The 26,045-nt window shown below is 35.5% G+C and overlaps 2 protein-coding genes across 4 annotated transcripts in view; both read right to left on the reverse strand.

The window, feature by feature from the left end:
* Positions 1 to 26,045, reverse strand: part of LOC141555876 (olfactory receptor 11H6-like) — a 136,670-nt gene that overhangs the window by 27,712 nt on the left and 82,913 nt on the right. The gene's annotated exons all lie outside the window — the stretch shown is intronic.
* On the reverse strand, positions 21,574 to 22,518 carry LOC141552764 (olfactory receptor 11G2-like). The gene has a single exon (XM_074284764.1). It carries the CDS (start codon positions 22,516 to 22,518, stop codon positions 21,574 to 21,576), a length of 945 nt encoding a protein of 314 aa, XP_074140865.1.

The following is a 26,045-nucleotide window of genomic DNA, read 5'->3' on the forward strand; positions in this document are numbered from 1 at the left end:
CCATGGAAAAAAAAATTTGATAGATGAAGGCAGAATAGAGATAATTACCAGTGATTACTTGAAGGAAAAAGATAAAATAATTAGAAGTCACATATATGTTTAGCAAAGAATGATGATAATTGACATTTATTTATTGATTTGAGGTTTACAGAATACATATTTATTATCATTTGAGTTTCACATTAGCCCTAATAATTATCTCTAATAATTATATCAATTTTATTGATGACAAAACTTAGAGTACAGGCACTGGATAGGACATAAATTATATAACCATAATTAATGGTTATTATCATATATATGTCATAATTAATGACGTTACATACAAATGCTGAGGCACTGAAGGTACTGTTATCATAAGGCATCAAGGTAGCACAGCAGATAGAGTTGTTGGTTTTGTGTTGAGCTCAAATCCAGAGACTTACTGGAGTGGGTCACTTCACTTTTATCTGCCTCGGTTTCCTTATTTGTAAAGTGGGAACTATAATAACATCTATTTCTTATGATTGTTGTGAGGATAGAATGAGATATTTTAAAAACACATTACTATATAAAATCTCTTGTCTTTATTATTTATTCTAAAAGCATAGAATTTGCACCTAAAAGGGACATTAAAGACTATCTAATCCAATCTCTTCTTATGGATGAGGAAATCAAGGCCTAGAGAAATAAGATGATTTGCCTAGTTTCAGAGTTTGAATTCCAATTTTGATCTTCTGAATTCTAGAAATCTTTCCATTTTCATATTCTTCCTGATCCCCATCTTTAGTGACTAAGTTTGAATTATTATAGTACAGCAACTTTTCTAGAAATACTTGTATTTTTCAAAAAGAACTTTCAAATTAAAAATCCTCCCAATAGAATAAAACTCTAATTTTAGAATATTTTTTTATATTGTAACATTTGAATTGGGTTCAAATTTTAGTTGCAGAGACTATTGAACATATCACGAGTCAATCAATATAAATGATTCCCATCTTTGCTTATTAGGATTATTTTGGTTTCTATTGAGGGACTTGGTTGGGCTTCACAATTATTCATATAGCTGGTCTATTTTTCTGTAGTTCCTCTGTGAGAAGTAGCCTTGGGTAGTGGAGGACTGGTTTTCAAGTCTCATTATATATATTTACTAGCTATTAGACCCTGGACAATAAGTCAACCTTTTTTTTAATGATTCTGTTTCTTCATTTGGGCCACAGAATATTAAAGAGTTTGGACTTTACCTGTGAGCTTTTTTCAAACTTTATTATTCTATGATGAACAACAGTATGTCAACTGATTCAGCTCTCCATTCTTCCAGGGAGTTGTGTGAATATATTCACATATATTCAACATTTTGACAAGTATCACCTTAGGAAAATGACAATTATGGGTTTAAGATCCTGTAGAAGGATCTTATATTTATTAATTTTTGTCCAACTTTCTGATGATTGTATGTGCATTTGTAGTTGTATACATGAATGTGTAATAGTATGGATGGATGCATATTTTTTTTCCATTTTCATGTCCCAGTTTTTTAGCTATGAATTTCTTTCTTTTTTGACTATATGTTTCTTTTAGAACTTTTCTGTTTAAATATATCAGCCTGTCTGATTTTCTTTTTGCTAGTACACATATTCAGGTTAGGACTTCAGTTTTATGAAATAAAGCCAAAATTTTATTTTAAAGCACTATTTTAAAATATGTAATAATAGTTTTTAGTATCATCAGTATTTTATTAAACAGTTAAAATATGATTAATTACTCACTAATGCTCCTTTTATAAAAGGTGAAGGAATTGGAGGTCAATTTAAAAATAGAAATTGACAAAATGAAAATTTTTTTATAGTTTTCTTATCCTACAAAACCATAGATATAAGTAAAATGATGATTTGAGCCTACATTGTTATCATATTGTTAAGTTATTATGTTGATATCATATTGAAAAACTAATTGGTACTCCAAATGCCAGGGAATCTGATTCTACATTAAGTAATCCTCTTTAGATGGTGCCTTTTTCCTCCCTCTGTGTCTAGAAGATTAGAGGAATGGAATTAAATTCTTGCTGAACTGCATCTATGAAATTGGTTAGTTGTGGCCATTAAAAAGGATTCAGCACCTAGAGAATGAGACATCAAAATCAGATCATGCATTAGACAGTCATGAATCTCAGGACTCAAGATTGAAATGACATATGAAATTAACAAAAGTCAATAATAGATGAATGTCATGAATCCAAGTAGTTTAGGAGGCAAGAAGGTATCAGAGATCATTTTTATGGGAAAGAGTTTGAAGTCTATAAAATCTTATAAGTCACTCCCCTAAAAAAACACCAACTTAAAAACTAGATCAAGGAATCAACCATAGTAGAACCAAGGTCAAAATTATCCCAGCTATGCTAGGAACCTATGGTGGAGGTAGGTTTAAACCTATAGTAAATAAGTAGCTGATTATTATTGGGGGCATGAGATGAATAGCAGTAGAAGACTCTGAATCTGGTTACCTTGAGATTTTTTATGTGTTCTGATCAATTTTCATCCTTATTTGGATTTTTCTTAGGGCAGTCTTCATATCTTTATTGTGTAAGCTATAAAATCAAGGAACTCACAATGGAGTCACAGATGAATAAAACAAGGTCAAATTTTTTTTACATACCAGCTGGATTTCTAGTGCTTAGAATGATATACATAAGTCTGAGTGTTTCATAGAACAGAGATACCACAGAGATACCACATGTAAGTGGGAACTACAAGAGGAGGAAAACCTAATTCTTCCAGTTGTTGAAGGCACTCACAGTTCAGCTTTGAGCAGTAGAATGTAAGAACCAAGGATTAACAGGAAAGTAATGATGAAGGAACTCAAAATTGAATTGGAAAGTCCAATCTCTAAAGCAGGGTATATTCCACAAGACCCACTATTGAGGTCTGAGCCAGAAAGTGATTAATTATATTTAGGTCAATGAAGAACAATTATATATTAAACAATTATATATATATATATTGGAACTTGATAACAAAAAAAAGGAACTCATTCAATTGAGTAACACTAGTCTGATGCAGTGGCATCTTGTTAAGAGAGTAAGGTGATCTGTCCAGCAAACTGGGGTAATAGCCACAGGGATAATAAAAAGGTAAGCTGGTGCCAATAGAGAAACAAAGTAAAATAAGGGAAGCAGAAAGTGAAGGAGTTGATTTTGGCCTAGGAGAGGAAATTGGGTTTTGTACTGTTATATTTATTGTTGTATTTATATAGCAGATTTCCAAGAAGTTGTACATAAGTATATGGATCCATTAGTCGAATTTCATTGCACAGATGCACACCCATTCTCCACTATGATCAGTCTATATATAAGAAAGAACATCTCAAAAAGAAGGATCTGAATTTTCTGGTGCAGAAGAAGCTCAGAAGTTTGAATTTGGTCACTCAGTTTTTTCTGACTCCTAAATTTATGATGCAGAAAGAAATGACCATGACATATTTTACTTTGCTTCTTTTTTCTCACACATTCTCAACTTTTAGGGATTTCTAATGCTCTTCTCTAAAATTCTAAGATTCCATGACTTTATGAAATCAATAATTACCTATCATAGGTAAATGTAAATGACCAATTTAAAATAATTCTTCACATTCTTTGTCCAAAACATGAATTCTGTGCCTTTGCTTTTTTTCTTATTCAAGCTGTCCTCTCCTTTAAAGATAAAATCATATTAGGGACCAGCTTGGGTCAACATTAGATAACATTGTAGAAGACTATTTGAAAGCTTATGATGTTCTTATAAGAACATCATAAACATCCTAAGAGTGTTTGTGATATAAAATAAAATCTGTAAAATTAATTAAATAATGTGTTTTATATATGTACTATCAAATAATCATACAACTATAATTATATTTAGTGAAAGGGGGAGGGAGAAGAAAAAAAGATGAGTAAACTGCTAGAGGAGTCGATTTCTTTGCCTCTTACTTTCATATGACTCACATGGATGACTCTGAAAAGAGACCTCCATTAAGATATAATTAGAAGGAAAGTAATTTCTCCTTACCAAAGATTTTGAGTTGAATAATGTAGAGGTAATGACACAAATATTTTGATGAAGTTAAAATATTAGTTAACCTGGTATACAAAAGGTTGTGTAGAGAACAGATTTTCATAATTTTGTTGCAAATACGTTTATCAACCTTTAACCTATATCTTATCTTATAGAGATTAGTATAAGATAAACACTAATCTCTATAAGATAAGATATAGGTTAAAAGTTGATTTCTTGTAATTGACAAAAAATTTCCTAAACTTTCCTACCTAGATGTCTTCATTTATGTGATTCCACACAAATAGATTAGCAATTCTTTTCTGTAAATAAAAACCATTTGAAGCTCAGCTCAAAATCCACCTTCTCCGTGAAATCCAAGCTATAAATATTTTCCCCCTATTATGAACTTTCTTAGTACATTTATTTGTGTGTCTCTCACATTACTTAGTAAACTGACTTGTGCAGAATATGAATTTAATGAGCATTTGTTGAATGAATGAATAGATGATCCTCAAATCTTATATCAGTAGATTGTTGAATCTTTTCTCTTTTCATTAATTGCTACAATTTCTTTCATTTAATGGACAAATATTAGTTTTGGATGGATATTTTTGGGTATCCTCCATTCACCCTCAAATAGGCAGAGCTACTGATACTAATGAATTTCGAGTCTGTACTTAGAATGATCTCTCCAGTGAATCAGAGTTTAGAGGGATTACTAATGAAAATTTCAGAGACAGTGTGGTCTAGTTATAATTTCTCAGTGCTAAAAGACATCTTTTGAAATTTCTCAGTGATTACCTTCATTATAGGTTTTCTTGACACAATCTCTATTTTTATTTTTGTCTCTGCTTCTGCCTCTATGATCTTTATCTTTCTTCAGTATTTGCAGCTACCTAATAAGGTCTAGATTCAGGGAACCAAAATGAGATGAGAGTTTCTGGTGGTCAGGGAGTTAAATGATAAGGTCTAGTGGCAGGTTCAAGGTTCAGGGAACCAAATGGAGAGGTTTGGGTCCCCTGCAACCCCTTGGGATTTGGTGTGAGGGTAAGGAGTTTTGGGGGACTCCCTTCTGGTGGTGCAGAGATTCTCTAGAGGAATTTACAGACCCGAAAACCTAGATTGATAAAAGAAGTTTACTATAGGGAAGATTAGAAATCCCATCAGAGAGGCATAAAGTCTGGTTGGGGAAATATGTGAGGGTAAACAGAGGGTGGCACTGGAAAAGAATATTCCAGTGGACAGAGGCTCCTTGGCCTAGCAAGCATTGCATAGCTGGCATGTTTGGAACCTCTGCAAAGAGAGGATTTTAGTTTGGCTCTTTTATAATGAGTGTCTTAGTGGGGGCTGGGACAGCAAGCTGGTAAGACTGGGGGGAGGGAAGAGAGTTGGGGCAGCCCAAGCTGGCTCAGACCCAGTCGGAGCTGGGACAGCCAGGATCTCCTATTGGAATTCAAAGGGAAGCTTTTTGACCAGGATTTGTAATTGAATCAAAGGCTCTGGCATTTTGGAAAGACAACTCATCTAGGGAGGATATGCCTTCCCCAGGAATGGACTGAGAACCTGAAAGGGATTACAGATCAATAGGAAATACAGTTTTTTTTAAAGGGAGCACAACCCACTTCACTACTTATTTAATCTCCATCTATGAAATGTATAGTTCTACCTCCATGCCTTTATTTCTTCTCAATCTTCATCTCTATCTATATATCTTCTCTATCTGAATTATTTTCATCTTTATTTTTATCTCCATTCCATCTATATCTATATCATACTTATCTCTATTTATGTCATCTCCCTCTCCATTTTCATCCTGTTCCATCTTCCTCTTTCATTTCAATTATGAGATAAAATACTTTATGATAGAACCTAGCTATCAGGGGCAATATGTTTCAGTGGCAAATTATTATTTGGAGTTATGAATTGGATTTTATGAACACATTCATATAGACAGGAAAGCACTGAATCATAAGCCATAGGAGTTTTGTTTAAATTCAGACCATCCCCTTTATTTCTTTTGTGAAGGTCAAGTGAATCTCATTGGCTTCGTTTCCTCATTGGTTCTTAAAACATCATATTCAATAATATCTAAAGTTCTTCTCAATTTTAAATCTATTTGAGAACATATGAACATAGTATTATCCTAGTCTTCCCTTTCTGTCCTACCTCCTGAGGATACTCACTTTATTGGTGCTTCATAGTGAAAGGAATTTCAAAAGGCCTGTGGATGGTTGGTGTATATGGTAGAAATGGGAAATAATGAAATAGTAAAGGGTAAATGGAAGAACCATAGCCTTCAATCATTCAGGGAGGTAAGAAAAAACAGAATCTTCGTCCAGAAACCCCCCCCAGGAATACTTATTTGTCCTATTGTTGACTTTATTATTATAGGCTCAAAGGTTGATCTGTTTGCTTTCTTTGGCTCTGAAAACGCCTGATGCCTTTAATTAGGGTTTTATCTTCAGAAGAGGGCAAGTTAAATTTGTTTTCACAAAATTTCCCCTAAGTACTTGACTCTAAAGCATACATATAATCCACTGGGAATTTCCTAAAGTGTTATTTAAATTGCTAAGAACAAAAGGGACATAGGCTATAAAAAGAATCCTTTCTAGGCCAACTCTTTCTCCCTCCATTTTTTCTTTTTTCTATTTAGTCTTGTCGGAAAAGACAAATTGAGTCTTTGTACACAAAGATGAAATTACAATTTACTTATATTTCAGGAAAAAACAGATTTTGTTTAATAAGTACTTGTTCTTTGGTTCTGAGATGAGAATAGGAGCTCTGAAAGATAGAACAAGATGACTGAGTATAAAAAATGATATGGATATTGCTTTGCAGTTTGGAAAACCAATGGCAGTGGTAGAAATTAAATGGACTTGGATATTTAAGATTTTTTCTTCCCTCCATTTTCTTTTATCAGTCATACTACTGTGTATCAAACTTAGATGGAATGAGAAGTAGAAATGGAATAGGAGTGAGAGTTGGTCCTAGAACACAGAAGAGAGAGAAGAAATATCAAAAGACACCAACAAGTTTATATGTAAGACATGAGAGTAGGTAAGCATGTATATATATATATATATATATATATATATATATATATATATATATATATATATATATATATATATATATATATATATATATATATATATATATATGGAGAATCCCAGTTTTGGAAGAAGGCTTAGAAATCTTCTGGTCCAACTGATGAGGTTTAGAATGAAATTAGGTTTAATTGAGGTCTAGTGGCAGGTTTAGAGTATAGGGAGTCAAATAAAGCTCTCCTCCAACCTCTTTGGATTCAGCACAAGGATACAGAGTTAAATAAAGTCTAGTGGCAGTGCAGAGTCCCCTGTAAAGAAATTTACAGACCCGAAAACCTAGATTGATAAAGGAGGTTTATTATGGGCTTGGGCATAAAGTTAAAGTCTAGTTAGTAAAGGGTGAAGGTAGAGATAAAAGGGCACCGGAAATAGGATTCCAGTGGACAGAGATCCTTGGCATGTCAGATGTAAGGCTGCCATGTTAGGAACCTCTGCAAAGAGAGAGCTTCAGCTTGGCTATTTTATAATGAGTGATTTAGCTAAAGGGGCCTGTGGATGGTGTTCCAAGTTGGCTCAGACCTGGGTAGGGATTGTGAGAGCCTGGACCTCCTATTGGAATTCAAAAGGGTACTTTTGACAGGATTTGTGAATCAAAGGTCCTAGCTTCTTGAATTGATACTGCATCAGCTGGGAGGGGCTGGGAATCAGAAAGGAATAAATCAATCTGAAAGGATTAGTTTCTTAAAGGGAGCACAACCCACATCATTCCCCCCTCAAGCAGTTAAAACTTAACTTCATTTAAGAAAAAAAGATTTGGAGCAGAGTTTTTTATTGAGGCAGAATTTAAGATTTCCTCCTTCAAAGATTTTCTGAGTTTGAAGGAAGAATGAAGAGGGGAGTTTGGGGTCCCCTCTTCATTCTTCCTTCAAGCAGTCACCTCCAAATGCATGTGGGAAAAGTGGTGATGATCTCTTCTTAACTGCTTTGAGCTTATAAGGGTCGTAGAGATTTGGGGGTTCATGCCAGGAGGTGAGGTGTGGAAGTTGGGGATGGCAGCAGGGCATCAAAGGGGTCCCAGTCAGTCATCCCTAGTCAGTCATCCCTTGTTCTCCAGGCTGAAAGGCAATTGAGAATCCAAAGTTTGAAGCCTAGAGAAAAAGATCTCATGAGCAGATTAAAAGTGGGGTGTCATCCAGGGTGGAGGTGACTTTTGGGAATGGGGAAATGCATTAAGTCACTTCTGTAGGCTGCTTGTAGAATGCTAATGGCCCATCTAACTATCAAAGAGAAGTAGGAGAAGATGCCTAAAGCAAAAAATTATTTTTAGCCTAGCCCTTTCACCCTTAATTTCCAGGAAAGCTAATTCCTTCTGTGGTTGGGATTAAAGGGTGTGGACTCAGAAATAAAGGTAGGCAGGAGGCCTTGATATCTAGTCAAGATAAGAATGCAGTTTAAGCTCTTAGAAATCTCCTGTCTGTGCTGCTTTTTTTTTTTTTAAATAATAGCAGGTTGGTTCCTCAATCTTACCAGAAAAATAAGCAAAGATCCTGGATCTTCCCTCCTACTATCCCCACTCTTTATGGGGAGGGGTGGAAGGGGTCAGAGGGAGTGCCAAGTATCAGGGTGCCCACCCAGCTTACTGGCCCCTGAAGTGTTCGGACTGTCCTGGGATAAACAGGGCTGGACCCCAAATCCCTACCAGGGAACAGGATGCTGGGGGGCCAGGTCAACCCCTGTGGTGTTTGCTGTGGTGATGAGAAGTCAGTTATTCCTGCTCCAATTCAGGACAGAGACTGGGGTCTGCTAAGGCTTAAATCTGGAAGAGATTTGCATTAAAAGGGAAACTCTGCTTCTGAGTGTCTGGAGGCAGAAGTTGCCCTGAGAAAAGAAGAACTGAGAGTCTCAGATTAGAGAGTTAAGGGGAAACCAAGAGGGGTTAGCAGCAGTTTTGGCCTTGAACTCCTGAAAAAAAAGTTGAGGAGGTCTCAGGTCTCATCAGGTTGAATTTTTAGCTTTGAAAGTGACTAGCCTGTTGGGTGTGTTTCACTACCCCCCTTTTGACTGAGGGCAGAAATGTTAAAATGCAAAGGAAGCCCCTTTCAAGGTGGGTGGAGGGAGATGGGATCCCTTTCAGCTAATCTATTCAGTATTCAAATTGTCAGGTAGAGGGATTTTTCAAGCTAAGTGTGTCTCTGCATTAAGAGATGGTAGGAGGCCCCAAGCACCCCAATTCTATAGCTTTTCATTATCTTTGGGCATCCCCAAGAGAGAGAGATATGACAAAAACTTTAATTTTTGTCAAAGTTGCAGGAGTTTTCATCATGGACATCTCTATGGGAAATACTCAGCTGAGCATAGCAGCTCTAGACAGCATTCAGCCAAGTCCTGGGAGGCTGAGTGTCTCACCTCGCTATAGAAAGGGTGGGTGGTGGCTTAAAACAAAACAAAACAAAACAAAAAACCAAACAAACTTGTGAACAGTAAATCAGAAAGACTAAAATAGACTGAGGCAGGAGCAGAGTCAGACTACTGAGAGCTGGAGTGAGCCTCCAGAGAGAGATGACATAATCAGGGAGAGGAGCTTCAGACATGGGAGAGGCATCTTGGTAAGACAGTATCTGACATTCTGATAGCTTGGGATGGGGAGAAGCATTTTGATATTCTAAAACATAAGATCTTTTACCCTTATCAAGTATTCTGATAAAGAGGCAGGGGAGATTTTGCAGAACTGAAAAGCAGGGAAACTGAAGCAGGACTGAGTCAGGATAATTAAGGAAACTGAGTCAGGACAATAAAGCAAATAAACAAGTCTAAAACTAGAAAATGCAAGGACTTGTGGCAAGGACCAGTTTTTCCCTGATAACCCCAGAATTATTAGCATCAAACAGCATTCCTCATTTAGGGAGACACAGAGGCCTCCCTGTTTGGGTCCTTTGCAGTTGGGGAGCATCTCAGCTAGAGATGGCCAGTCTGAGGTCTGTGGTCATTTGTGCATTAAACTCAGCTTCTGCTGAGTAGCAGTGCTCAAGGCAGTCCTGCTGCCCTAAGAGGTACAAACCACGTCTGTCAGGAGCTCCAAAAGAGGGAAAAAGTGGGGCCTGGGGTAGCTCCACCTGTCTCCTCTCTCTGGAACAGGAGCTGCTAGTAGGAGACAGATTTCTGAGCAAATTATGCAGTTAGACCAAGACAGGCAGCCCCAAACTATTAGAGTCCTGATATCAAAATGCTGAAATAGTAATTAAAGAACTGGAGTAATAGGAGTGGAGAAACAGATCAGAGAGACTGCCAGTCCCAGGACAGGTGTCTGATTTCTGGTTGTTTTTAAAAAAATAATCCCAAAAACTGGATAAGAGATTTCAAAGTTAAAACATAACCCAGCAAATTTATAGTCCAGTAAATTTTAAGCAAAGAGTAAAATAATTTCCAATTCAATTTGAACTAATGAAATAGGGGGTAGGGCAGAAGTGCCTAAGAAAAATGCATCAGTTTCCCACTTTCTCGACCAGTTTCAATCAGTTTCCTTCCTCCCCTTTTTCACAGAAAATATCAGATTACCATTCCACATATAAATCCCAAGAGTGAATTAAAATTCATATATATAACAGACTAGTAAATTTCCTAAAATCCCTCAAACATATAGCAATAGTTAAAGTTTTCCTCATACAGTAAGAGTTATACAATTGTAACAAATGCCACTTTTTAACATATCTTAAAAATAGATCAATTAACTTAAAGGTGGGCCTATTTCTTGAAGTCTTTTGCCAAGGAAATTAAGGGAAAAGTAAGTATGGCAATGGATAGTAGTAATGAAGTATTTAATAGATAATTAATTACTTTTATTTGGAATTGCACCAAAATTTTTGGTTCCTAAGACTAATGGATGATTATTATCCTTTAAAAGTAAGAAAGCCATGGGTCTTAGGCATGGATTCAAGAGTTAGCAGTTCTTATAATTTTCTCGGGCATATAAGGAGGTTTGAAAGCCTCTGCAGAAAGAGGCTGGAACCCACTTAGTGTATGGGAGGGAATTCCACATGGCTCCTTCTCCCCACTCCATTTTCCAAGGGGCAGGGGGAAGGGAAGGCAGCTAACCTTCATCCCAGGCTAACTAGGTGCTAGCAGAGAGCAGTGGGTGAGTTGAAGACAAAAGATCCTACCCCAACCAAGCTTTAGTGGGTTGGGTGTGGGGGCATTGAAGCTTTTAGAAAAGTCAGACCCTAATTGGAGATACGTGACCCCCTGAAAAAAAGTTGGGAGGTGGGTGGGTAGAGAGAGAGATTGGAATTCTATTTGGAGTTCAGGTATTGAGATTGAGCTATTTTTCTCAAGCACAGTGTTTGTCTCTGCATTAAGAGACAGCTTAAAGGAGAATCTCTAGGCATGGAAGAGGGAAGCTGACCCATCTTGCCACAAGCCTGAAAACTTTCCTTTTCTATAGCAACCTTTCTAGATGTCTCTAGGAAGGTGAAACAAAGAAACAGGAATTTGTCTGCCCAGGCATCCCCAGTGCCCAGACAAATCCTAACCTGAGTCTTGCTTCGTGAGAGGGCCATCCATGAAGAGGGCAAGACTCTCTGGAACAGTTCCACCACTGGTCCTCCCACTGGTCCCTTGGGGAATTTTAACTGTTCCCTACTATAGAAAGGTGATGTGGTGGGCTTGCCTCAGTGAAAACCTCATGAGAGGGCCTCCAATGAGGGCAGGATTCAATAGCTTCTTGCCTAACTCTCAACAGTATTCATATTCTATAGCCCCTGGATTCCTTGAGCTGCAATGCCAGAGAAACTGGGGTAGAACTGTGACACAACAGAGCAAGGGAGAGTTTGTCAGGGACCAGGTATAGAACAGAGAACAAGTCTAGAGAGAACTTGGAAAAGGGCAATAGGAAAGACAGACTTCTTTCCTGAAAATGTTCACCAAATTGAAGTTAAGGAGTTTTGAAAATAGGTTCCATCTTTTCCAACTCATTTCCTGCTGCAGTCAAGGAATAAGAGAAAAGAAAGAAGCCATCTTTACTCTCTTAACAATTAATTTAATTTGCCTTGATTTGGAATTTTATTCCCCAGCCATCATTCCAAACCAAGCATTAAAACCTTACAGGTGGGAACTCCTAACTCCTAATCTTCTCAGTCCCAAGACCTTTTGCTCTCAGCACATTTTCTCTTATTTTTCTGGATTGGCATTCTATATCCCTGACAACAATTAAAGATTTCTTTTCTAGGCTCCAATTGCCAGGTTGTAGCTTCAAGAAAAACCTTTGGAATGATGACTGGGGAATAAAATTCCAAATTAAGGCAAATTAAATTAATTGTTAAGAGAGTCTCTGTAAAGTCTGGGCTAGCTCCCTGAAGGGCTCAGAATCAGCCAGTCAGGATAAGCAAAAGTCCTTGCCCCATGTTGGGCACCAATGTGTGATGTTCTTCTTTTCTCTAGAATATAATCCTTCTGTGGGAGGAGGTTTTCTTTGGGGAGTTTCTGGAGGCAGCCTTGGCTTTAGTTCCTATTCAATAATCCCAAATCCATCCAGGAGTTAGAATCCTTTATTGTGTCCTTGAAAGTTTTGAATCTTTTTCTGGGGTCCGGCTAGCTTTAATAGCTCTTGTCAGAATGTCTCCAGCCAGCTTCAGTCTCTAGCTCCCTCTGAATCCAAAGCCTCCAGCCAGCATGAAGGTAGATGTGGGAATGAATCAGACTCTGTCTCCAAGAGTGTGGGATTGTGGGTTTCCCAGAATTCAATTCTAGATGTGAATCCCCCGGAAGTCCATGAGCAGGCTTTTCCTTTAGACTTGTGAATCTGCTGGACTTGTGAATCCTGGCTCTCTGAAAGAAACTCCTCAAGCTTCCCTGAAGTTCTCCCCTTACCTGACTCCTTGACCCAATCCAGACTCTCCCCCCCACTCAATGTTGCCTCCTTATATCCTCCCAGAGAATGGGCTTGTAGGTACTCCCTGGGCTTGTGGGAGCTCCTTAAAAGTATGCTCTCTTAAATGTGTGAAGTCTGATGTGTGAACCAATGAGTGAGCTCCTTTAAAGGTGTGAACTCAGTGTATAAGTACTTTGTAAATTATAAGTACCTAACAAGTCTCTATGGGATTCTGCTGGAGTCTCTGTTACCCCCTACCCACTACCTTGAAACTGTAGAGTTTCAAGGAAGAATAAAGAAAAGACCTGGACCTAGGTTTTGGAGGAGAAGAGTGGTTGTAATCATGTGTTGTTATTGTTGTTTGTCCTTCATTCTCAAAGAAGACCCATGCCATTAGGGAGGTGATGCTATGTGCATGTAAGTTAATTGGATTTAACTGAGGGAGTGCTGTGATAAGTCACCTGCTTCACTTTTCCCTTCAGCACCTACTGGGTCCAGGGGCCAGATATTGATCAGAATAGTTGGAGATGACCCTGAATGCAATGGGAGACCTTGATCTTTTTAAGCTAAGGTTTTCCTGAGGCCACAACCATTCAGTGATTTAAAGTTAGGTAGCAATTGAGGCAAAGAATCTCCTTTTTTCACCTAATCCCCCCAAAATGCAAATAGACAAATACATAAATTTGGTAGGGGAAGACCTTCATGGTTTCTGATCAAAGCAGAAATGATTGCTATTTACATTCAATCTGAGTCAATCAGGACCTAAATAATGACCAAATGGAGCTTATCCTGGGACCTATTGGTGACTAATCAATGAAAATCATACTGCTTTTGTTTTAAGGCTTGATCCTTAAGAAATCTAGCTAGCAAACTCCAAGATATCTTGGGAGGGTTCAGAGGTACAAAGGAAAAGAAAAAAATGCTTTTAAGAGCATCTGTAAATAAGCATATGATAATGTATGTGTACAGAAGGAAGAAAAGGAAGGAAGGAAGGAATGATGGATGAAGGAAAGAAGGAGTGATGGATGAAGGAAGGTAAGAAATAAGAAAAGAAGGAAGGAAGGAAAAAAGAGAGGGAGTTTTCTAACTGACCACTTCCAATTGGTGGGTCAACCATCTATTGAGTGAAGAATGTTTAGAAATAGAGTAGATATGTGACTGCTCGCAGGAGCAGAAAAGGGTCTCAGTTCTAGCCTCTAGACCATCAGCATAGAAGTCCTCAGAAGAATAACCAGGCCAGGAATCTCATAGCACATGGAGTTGCTTTGAACAAATAGAGCCATCCAGCAGGCTAATAGTGTCTAAATCCATCTTCAATATATTACAACTTCTAGTCCAAAACAAGTCAAAAGATACAATTCTGGCACAAGAAATGGCAAAGCTCAGATCAGGAGGCCATTTTACCTTGGACTGCATCACTTTGAGAACATTGAAAAGTTATGGGTCCCCAACTGGAGCTAAGAAAGCAGCAGAAGGACAAAAGAGTTAATCCTGCATATTCCCATCAGAAATGTGCATAGACCAGATTTTACATAAAATCCAAAATAAAAAAATAGATTAGAAAACTTACCTAACAATAAAAGAATCCAACCATAAAGAGCTACCATAAATAGCAATTATATTGTACCTATTATTTGGCCAGGCACTGAACTAAGCACTTTATAATAAGCACATTTGATCTTCTCAGTAATCCTAGCTATTATTATCTTTATTTTACAGTTGAGGAAATTGAAATAGACTCTAAAATGTCTATTTTACATTAAGGGTCTGAGAGAAGATTTGAACTCAGGTTTTACTGATTCAAGGCCTAGCACTCTATTCACTCTACTACTTACTTGCCTATTATGTGACAGGGAAGCTTAAGATAAAAAGCCACCAGAAGAGAATGACTTCAAAACATATGCAAGCAAATCTCAGAGAAAAAATTCAGTTTAAATACAAGTTCAACCAAAATTCTTAAAAAAGAAAAAGCAAGAATTAGAAAAGGACTAAAAGGATTTTACAAATTATAATGTGATAGACAAAAAAAAAAAAAAATGAGCAAAGAAATGAGAATAGTGGAAGAAACATGTGAAAACAGAATTAACATTTTTGAACAAGGAATAAAAATCTTTGCCAAAGAAAAGAATTTTCTAAAATGTAGAATTAACCAAATAAAAGTTAATGACTCCCTTAGACATTAGGAAATATTACAACAAAATCAAAAGAAATAATAGAAAGGAATGTGAGGTATCTCATAGTAAAAACAATTGACATAAAACAAATCAAGTTGAGATAATTTAAAAAATCATTGCACTGCCTGAAAGTCATGTACAAAAGAAGTCTAGACATTAGATTTCAAGATATTGTAAAATAAAGCTGTTCACATCTCTTACAGAGGGAAAAGTAAACATTGAAAAAAAAAATCCATCAATCACCTCTAGAAATAAAACCAAAAAATAAAATTTTCAGAAATAATAGAACCAAAATCCAGAACTGGCAAGTTAAAGAAAAATGCTGCAAGAAGCCCAAAACAAAGAATTCAAATTCTGAAGAGCCATAGTCAGAATCATGTAAGACTTAGTAGTCACTTATAAAAAAAACCAAAGAGCTTGTAATATATACCAGAAGTCAAAAGATATGGGTTTACATCAAAGAACAATTTACCCAGCAAAACTGAGTATAATGTTATAAAGGGAGAAATATATTTTTAATGAAATAAAGGATTTCTAAGTATTCTCAGTGAAAGAGAGTGAATTTAACACAGAAAAAGAAAAGTCAATAGAAGCATAAGAAGATAAACATGAACAACCAACCATAAAGAATTAAACAAGTTTAAATTATTTACATTCTGATATGGGGAAATGTTTATTCCCTTAGAATTTTATCATCATCAACTGGTGACAGAGGGAGTTGAATTAGACAGAGAGTCTGGAAATTATATTATTACATTTTGCTTAATTTTTAAAGAAGGAAAGTAAAGTGAGGGAAAGGAGAAGAAGAATGGCCAAAATTACCTCAAATAAATAAGGTATGTAAGCAGAAGTGTATACAACAGGGAGTGTTGATTGTTTGGATAGTAGCAAGAGTGAATCTCATTCTTGTCTAAACTGATCAAAGAACTGAACAAACACACACACACAAATACACACATACTCACAGTTCAGTACACACATGCATTTCCCTCAACAGGGAAACTGGAGGGAAAGGGTTAACTGAAAGAGAAGGAATAAAAGAAAGGATAAACTAAGGGAAGAATTACTCAGAAACAACACAAACTTAAAGAGAAGATGGGAAGAAAAGAGAAGAAAAAGTATAGGTTGGAGGGAAATGCAAAATTAACATAATAGTAATTATAAATATTATGAGTTGAGAGAAAGGGACAAATATGAAAATAATATGTAGAGGTAAACTAGATGAAATGAACTGGTTAAAGTCTTAATGAAAAAAAATGAACAAGAATATAATAAAACTCATGAAGAAAATGTTGCATTTCTAAACTTTGAAAATATATTGAAAAATGGTGATCATCAGAATTATTTGGGAATGGTAAAAAAAAAAATAGAGAGGAGGAAAAATAGAATACTAGACAGACAGCCAGATGTAACAAATCAGGTTATATAACAATTTGGTGGGAGAAGAAAGTATGAACTGGACTGGAAGTTAGTTTCGGCCCACATCTTGTACCTGCCGAAATAATAAACTTACTAATGACAAAGGAATCACACATCAATCAACAAGCATGTATTGGGCAGCTAATATGCATGAGACAACTTTCTAGCTCCTGGAGGTTTAAATAAAAAAAGTGAAGCAATTCTTGCTTTCTAAGAAGACAATAATATAAGGTATTTGTTAAATTAAGGTATTGTCAGAGCGAGATTACTTCACTACCTGTTAAATAATAGAAACAAGCACAGTGGATGAACTTGATTTTATTAACTTTTTTATTAAATAAAATGAAGTATTGTGACAAAACTAATAGTTAATATAATTGATAAAAATCCTTTCCACATAAAACATACAAGAAACTTTTAAAATTAAGTAACTCACAATAGAAAAATGTTAAAGGACATAATTTTCAGAAGAGAAAATATACACTGTTATTAACCACTTGTGGGAAAAAACATGATCTCTGATAATCCAAGAGATGAAAATTGAAAATCTGTTTGGTTGTACTACCTCAGATCCACCACACTGGCAAAGATAATTAAAACCAACATAAGTTATTAGTGCTGGAAGCATAGAGCTACTTATTCAATGTTCACTTATTCATTGCTTAGAGATTGCAAACCAGTGGAATCTTTTTGGGTAGCTATATGCCAGTAGTCAATAAAATTTATAATTATGCCCTTTTGATTGAAAAATCTTTGTTAAAATGTTTGAACACATAGAAATTTATTTTTTAAAATGCAGTTTTAATGATGCTCTTAAGAAAAATTCAATTTGGCTTTCATGTCATAATGGTTCTCTTTCATTGTAACAAAAGTTCATGTATGCAAATCCAATTTTAACTCTGGCTACATATGTAACTCATTACATCGCTATAATTTATCATTCCTCTGATATGATGTGAAAGCATACTTCCAGAGTCTTCTCAGGCTTCTCAGGCTATGTTCACTTTATTGATTAGAATGCCATTGTTTTGACTGTTGTTTTCCTCTATGTTATTTAGCAGGCAAAATCAATCTAATTCTGCAAACTTGAATCCACATTTCTTCCTGCAAGTCTTCTCAATTCTCTTTGAATTCTTCATTATGGCCAAAATGTTTGGACTGATTAGGTCTGCAATCAACAATTAATTAGTATCTATCTATTCTTCCCTCATTATTCTAGTATTTGTCATTTTTCATAAGTGAGAGAGATGGTACCTCAGAATTGTTTTAATTTACCTTTCTCTAATCACTAGTGATTTAGAGTATGTTGTTCTTGTGACTATAGATACCTTTGATTTCTTTTTCTGAAAAACTGTTTATATTCATTGATGATCTATCAATTAGGGAATGGTTCTTATTTTTTTTATAAATTTGACTCAATTCTATTCTTAGTCTATAATTGGGGAAATTAAACCTTTATCAGAGAAACTTGTATATTCATTTTTCTATATAGTTTTTCTGATTTTCCCTTTTAATTAGATCCACTTTGTTTTTGTTTTATCTGAGTTCATGATTGTTACCCCTGTCTTTTAAAAATTCAATTTAGCTGAAGTATATTAGGTTCTGCTCTGACTCTATTTTAACTCTGTATCTTTCTGTTTCAAGTGTGTGTCTTGTGAACAACATATTATTCGATTCTGGTTTCTCATCCATTGTGCTATCTACTTCTGTTTTATGGGGAATAACTGATAGATTCTAAAGAAGAAAAGAGTGTGTATAGTCAAGTGACAGGAGAGTAGTAAATCTACCTCTCCTTAGACCTTGAAGAAACTGAACACTTATAGGTCCCTAGAAGCATCTCTGAAAATAGTTGAATAAATGCCCTGGGATTTGGGACAGTATGTCCTCAAACCTAGAAGAAAAGTCCTACTTTAACAAAGAGTTAAAAGTCAAGATACAGGATGGAAAAATAGTGCCGGTAATTGTAAAAGTGAGTAAGATTAGTTTGCCCATAAAACAAAACTAAATAGCAGAATGGATAAGAAACCAGAATTGAACAATATGTTGTTCACAAGAGATATACTTGAAACACAAAGACACATATAGACCTAAAATAAAAAGGTGGAGCAGAATTAAATTTAAAAATTTTAAATTAAATTAAGAAAAAACAGGCAGGTAATCATCAAATATAGAAAAGGATGCATGAGATATTTGATTAACTTTGTCTCTGCTGATATCTATATCTATCTATCTATCTATATACATATATATATATATATATATATATATATAAAATTTCAATTAGTTTCAGTTTCTTCCTCTTTAAAATGGGAATAATGATAACACCCTACTTCACAGTAATGTAGGTCTCAAATGAGATTTTATATATATATATATATATGCATATATATATATATAATAGTTAGCAAACTTAAAATGTTAAAGAAATAAAAGTTATTTTTTGTCATAACAATTGTTCTTATTATTTGAAAAAGAAATAACCAATCAGATTCAGGGAGATTTTAGATGATTTCTCACTTTTTTTTTTTTACATGCTTCCTAAATAGAGTATACATCTAGGCTTTGTAGGGTAATATAGAAATATAATATGAAAAAAGAGCACTTAATTTAGAGACAGAAATTCTTGATTCAAATTCTACCTCAGACATTTACAATGCAATTTTGGATAAATATTATTAACTGTGTTTCATTTCTACATTTGTAAAGTGAGAGGGTTGCATTCATTGATGTTCAAGATCTTTTCCAGCTTCAATCTATTATTATGAACCTATTACTCTGTGCAACCTCAAAATATTTCTTTCTGTGGCAAAAAAAAGATTACAATGTTTCATACTGTAGTAGAATGGTGTTCTGAGATTGAATCTCTGTTCAGAGTGTTATCATTTATCTCCTGAGAGCATGCTGCCAAATAAGTGAAAATCTTCCCCTCTCCAAAGATCTGCTTTGAATGAAACTCAGAAGATCTTTGGTACATTTTTTACCCTGCCCTCATCACTTATTGTTATCCATCAGAATCCCTAAATAGGGGAATTCTTCCTGGGATTATAAAAGAAATGGTTGTACTTGGCATTTCCTTATTAATTCCTTTCTTTTCTTACCAGTCTGCATTGTCAAAGATTATCATCCCTACAATGTACTCCCTCCAAGGCTGATGATGATGTCCTTTGAAATCCATCTTTTCCTCGAAGATACATCTCTGTAGTGATTTTTTCTCTAGAACTTTCCTTTAAGGTGTCGCCTCCATTTCTATTATTATTTCTCTATGACACACTCTTTTTTCTTTTTAAATTTATTATTATTATAATTTTTTACTTACAAGATATATGCATGGGTAATTTTACAGCATTGACAATTGCCAATCCTTTGCTTCCAATTTTTCCCCTCCTTCCCCCTCCCCTCTCCCTTAGATGGCAGGTTGACCAATATATGCTAAATATGTTAAAGTATAAATTAAATACAATATATGTATACATGTCCAAACAGTTGTTTTGCTGTACAAAAAGAATTGTACTTTGAAATAGTGTACAAGTAGCCTGTGAAGGAAATAAAAAAATGCAGGTGGACAAAAATAGAGGGATTGGGAATTCTATGTAGTGGTTCATAGTCATCTTCCAGAGTTCTTTCACTGAGTGTAGCTGATTCTATTCATTATTGAACAAATTCAGGTGATTGGTTCATCTCATTGTTGAAGAGAGCCAAGTCCATCAGAATTGATCATTGTATAGTATTGTTTGTTGAAGTATATAACGATCTTCTGGTCTTGCTCATTTCACTCAGCATCAGTTCATGCAAGTCTCTCCAGGACTTTCTGAAATTATCCTGTGGGTCATTTCTTACAGAACAATAATATTCCATAACATTCATACACCACAATTTATTTAGCCATTCTCCAATTGACAGGGATCCAGTCAGTTTCCAGTTTCTGGCCACTTCTAAGAGGGCTGCAACAAACAGTTTTGCACATGTGGGTCCCTTTCCCTTCTTTAGTATTTCTTTGGGATATAAGCCCAGTAGTAACACTTCTGGATCAAAGGGTGTGCACAGTTTGATAATTTTTTGAGCATAGTTCCAAATTGCTCTCCAGAATGGCTGGTGTATTCACAATTTCACCAACAATGTATCAGTGTCCCTGTTTTCCCACATCCCTTGGAACATTCAGCATTATCTTTTCCTGTCATCTTAGCCAATCTGACAGGTGTGTAGTGGTGTCTCAGAGATGTCTTAGTGTGCATTTCTCTGATTAATAATAACTTGGAGGATCTTTTCATATGAGTAGAAATAGTTTCAATTTCTTCATCTGAAAATTGTCTGTTCATATCCTTTGACCATTTATCAACTGGAGAATGGGTTAACAGTAGCAGCTTTTAAGTTGTTTTTGGTTGAAAAATTATCTCACCCTGTCATTTTGTTTATTTTGCCACTCAAGGAATTGTTATAGAGCGTTATTTAAAGATGTTTTGGGGAGAGTTCAGGTGAGTTGCTGCCTTTTCTCTGTCATCATGTCTCTTCCCTGAGAGAAAATAAAAACCATTCCAATATCTTTACCAAGAAAATGCCAAAAAAGGACACAGAGAATCACATACAACACAGGAGAAATTAACAAGTTATCAGAAGTCAGAATGGGTAAATACATTCAGAAACATAGCTAAAAATAAAGAGAAAGCTGTCAGAGTACAGTGATGTGAATTTCATTCTGAGCCAGTCTTAATTTAATTAGGTTAATTGATTTTGAATTGGAAGGGAACTTAGAGATTGTTAAGGGTGTCATTCATTTTTCTTGATGAAGAAACAGACTCAGGAAAGTCAAAAAACCTTTCCAAAGGTAACAAAGCTACTGCATTTTGCAGGTGGGATTTAAATATAGGTATTTTCTTACTCTAAGTGTAGTTCATTATTCACTATTCATTTACATGCTCTACTACTGTAACCTGATGGGACAGAGAATTATAATGGAGGACTCCGTCCTGATTTCACAGCTATATGCAAGGAAATGGCAACACCTGATTGGGAACAGGGCAAGAGATCAGATAAATATTATAGAGAAATGCACTATAGGTGTTTCATCTTCCATAGATGGTTTTTATTCTCATCTGGAATTTTCTTAGAGCAGTCTTCATTTCCTTGTTACGTAGGCTATAGATCAAGGGATTCACCAATGGAGTCACTACTGAGTAAAATAAAGTGAAAATTTTCTGTGAACCAGTGGTATTTCCAGAGTTGGGGCTGATGTACATGACCATGAGCGTCCCATAGAACAGGGAGACCACAATCAGGTGGGAGCCACAAGTGGAGAAGGCCTTCTTCCTTCCAGTTGCTGAAGGAATTTTCAAGACAGCTCTGAATACTAATGTGTAGGATCCAAGGATAAAAGGGAAGGTTACAAAGATGAGGAGACAATTTAGGATAGCATAAGAAAGTTCAATTCCTGGGGTAGGGGCACAAGACAGAGCCAACAGGGGTCCTGGGTCACAGAGAAAGTGATTAATAATATTTGGACCACAGAAAGGTAATTGAGTCATGAAGCAAATAGGGACCGGAAAGTAGAGGAAACCACTCACCCAGCAGAGGAATATTAGCTTGATGCAAAAGTGTCCTGTCATGATTGTGGGGTAGTGCAAAGGCTGACAGATGGCTAAGTACCTATCAAAAGCCATGAGGGAGAGAAAAAAGGTTTCTGTGGCACCTGTGGAAAAGAAGAAGTAGAACTGGAGAAAACAGGCAGTGAAAGAAATGGTCTTGGTCTCAGAGAGGAAATTGGCTAACATGTTAGGAACAGTGGTGTTAATGTAGCAGATTTCCAAGAAAGAAAAGTTGGCCAGCAGGATGTACATGGGGACGTGAAGGTGTTGATCCAACCTCACTGCACAGATGATTGACCCATTCCCCATGAGGGTCAAGACATAGGTCAGAGAGAACAACCCAAAGAGGAGGATTTGTATTTCCCTGGGACAAGGAAAACTCAGGAGGATGAATTCAGTCACTCTGTTTCCTCCTGAAACATTCATGGCTCCAGACTCTATGGAAAAGACAGAAATGACCATGAGACAGGCTGCACCATTCCTTATCTCTCATAGAGTCCCTGATTTTGAAGATTTATTCAGGATTCTTCCATTTCTAAAAGTTTTGTGACTATTGTTTCATTTGGTATAATGCAGATGGTTCAAAAAAAGGACAACAAAATACAACAACAAGAAAAAAACTTTTATGGGGATGTTCTTCAATTATTCAACTATAGAATGGGTTATAATAGAGAATTGAAAAATTAGATTTACACAATCTAGCTTCTGTTTCACATTCCAGTCAAAACGTTTGCAGATGCTACTTTCAAAATAGACTATACATTATCCTCCAAGGAAGTTCTATGTCACACAAATCTATATCATTACCTTTAATAGAAGTTCCCTTCCCTCCTTTCTTTTTGTTAATGTTTTTATTTTAAGATTAACATCATCAACAAAAATGTGACAAATATTTCTGACCTAAAACATCGTGTGTTTTTGACAGGGAATTGTACAGTATTGTTTAAACTCACATTTCATTTAAAAGGTTTGCAATGTGCTTTATAAAAATTCTCTTATTTTTAGGGAAATATGTGTAAGCTCAGCATGAGTATTCCAGAGTCACATAGTAAATATGTATCTGATTTAAGATTTGAACACAGTTTTACTGATTTCAAGTTTTACTCAATATCCACTCTGCTAAGATGGAACTCTAATAATAACAGACATTTGTACTATTGCTCACATATAATATTCCTTTTTTCCCCTCTATCTTTGTAGTGGCCCCTTTTCTTGGAACAGACTTCTTTCTCATGTTTACCTTTTAGATCTCTAGCTTTTTTCAAAGCTTAGCTGAAATTTATTTGTTTCACCTGAGATCTTTCCAGATCCCCCCCTCATTTCTTCCCTCTTCAAAATTACATGATACTTATTATTTATCTAATTTACAAGTGTATTTTATCTCCTTAATGGAATATGAGATACTAATAGAAATATGTTTAGAAGAATTGTACATATTTAACCTATATTGGATTGTTTCTGTGTTGGGGGAAAAAGGAGACAAATTTGGAACAGAAAATTTTGCAATGGTCCATGTATTAAAATTATATTAAAATTAAAAAAAAATTATAGAGTTCTAGAAGGCATTGACTTTTATTTTTGTTTTTGTAGCCATGGTACCTAGAGTAGTGATTGGTACATGGTAAGTATTTAATATATACTTATTTGTGTGTTGTGTTAATTGTTTTGCATGGCAGTTGGAGTTAATGATTAGCCTAGGGTAACACAGCTGGGATATGTTAAGTGTTTGAAGCTTGATTTAAACTCAGGTCCTCTTGACTTCAAGGGTAATCAGTCTCTGTTGAAAGCCAATTTATAGGCTCTTGATTGTGCCATCTAACTGCCCCAGTATATACTTGTTGATTGATTTTTTGACATTAAAGAAGGAAACGTGAGTAGCTAGTAGAGAGTAGGGCTTTGAGTCAGAAAGAACTGAGTTCAAATAACACATCTGATATTTTTTAATTGAATAATCTTGGGCAAATTGTTTGAACTCTTTGTTCTACAGCCCAGGCACCACACTTGAGACATCTGCTTTCATCCTAAGACATTTCCTGGTACTTTGGCAGTCAGTCTCACATCAGAATCTACCTCCCCATCCTGATTTTCTTCAACTGGCCCTGGCCAAACTACCACTAATTATATGCCCCTAGGCTATATATCCCTCCTTTTTTGCCTGTTGTGAATCAGATTTCTCTCAAATACTCAAATACAAAATTACATACTGGGTTTTGATTCAAACACTCTAATCACCTTCTTACTACCCCCTCAATTTCCAGGCATTTATACTGATTTTATAACAGAGTCTGGAATATGACTTCTGATAAATTCTTAACTTGTCTTGGTTTTCTACTTGTATTCATTTACTATTGATTATCATGTTCCCACACCCTTTTACTTTTCCCATTCCAGTGATTGTATAAGTCAGCTTCCAGTATACAGATTTGTTTCCCATTCCCTTACTCTCATTCTTCTCAAACAGACCTTTCTCCCTTCAATGTCCTAATCTAGATCTGCTGATCCTTTCCACTCTGCTCTCTGTAATGCTTGTTCAACAGTTTAAAAAAACCCCAAAACTTCTTTTCACCCTAAGTCTTTTTCTTTCTCAATTTTCTGAAACTTCCTGAAATTTGGTCTCCTCCTGATGACATGAAATTGTTGGATGTCTTTTTTGATTTTATTTGTACTATAACTCATATTTCTCCCTTAACCCCTCCCCCCATTCACTGGTTATGTTATTAGAGTTGAAATACTCCTTGCTCTATGTCCAGTGACATGTTTTTGGATGGATATTTACAAATTGAATGACTATGCATAAATCATTTGGCCATTCTGAACCATTTTTATCATTTGCAAAATGGGCATATATGTATGCCCATATAGTATCAGAATACTGAGTCAAATGAGATAATGTATGTAAAATGATTTGTAAATCTAAAAGTACTATACAAAATTTTGTTTTTTTTCTAATTGCATTGGAACAATAATTTAATATTATTTCTTAACTTCCTCATTTAAAAATTGTATAATAATACTTGGCAAACAGCCTTTTAAAGTTGTCATGTGAGTCAAATAAGGCAATATAATTAATGAACTTTTAAAATCTTAAACATTATGTAAAGTTGAATTCTATTATTGCATAAATGTAAGTTCATCAATAGTATCAACAATAGCATCAATAATATAAATAATAACAAAATAATAATTATTAAAGATATATTTTCTAAGCATTCTGATAGGGGCCATGAAGAAAGGCAAAGCCATCTAAGATACATTCTTCCACTCAGATTCATAGTACTATTGGATTAAAAACACATGAAGTGATGATGAACAGCACTAAATTCTTTATAACCATTCCTAACTTATCAATGGGTTATACTTTTGAAGTCCTGAATTTCCTTTGAATGGTATTTTTAATTCTTTTAATTTTTGTACCACCCAGCCCACAAAATAGAATATGCTGCTAAAATCCAATATCATCACTAATATTTCTATTGAAAATATTCTTGGAATTCCTACAAAATTTATGTCTGCTATACTAGGCTCTAAGATTCCTACTTCCTTATTTTACCTTATTAGTCAGGATTTGAGAGTGGGACCTCTTTCAATAAATAGCATGGTCTACATGGACTGGGGAAAAGGGCAAATAATATGTCCCAGTAGGGACATTTTAAAGGTAAAAGAAAGTTGTACATGAGTACTAGTGATGATGGATCTTTCTCCATAGTAGATCAAAGTGAGATTTATTGGTATTTTAGTGGAAATCAAATTATGCCTACTCTGACCATTACATTATATGAGGAGGAATAAGGCTCTCTGCTGTGAGACATGAGATAGAACTTTGGCTGGGTTCCTAGCAAATAGATCATCTCTTGAAGGGGATTAAAATCCCTGTTTGAGATTGAGGTTAAGAGTGGGAGAAGTGACCATAGATGGCAGTATTTTTTCTACCCTGTGAAGTTTAGTTTTGTTTG

Source organism: Sminthopsis crassicaudata, chromosome 2 (assembly GCF_048593235.1).
Source record: "Sminthopsis crassicaudata isolate SCR6 chromosome 2, ASM4859323v1, whole genome shotgun sequence".
Lineage (NCBI taxonomy): Eukaryota > Metazoa > Chordata > Mammalia > Dasyuromorphia > Dasyuridae > Sminthopsis > Sminthopsis crassicaudata.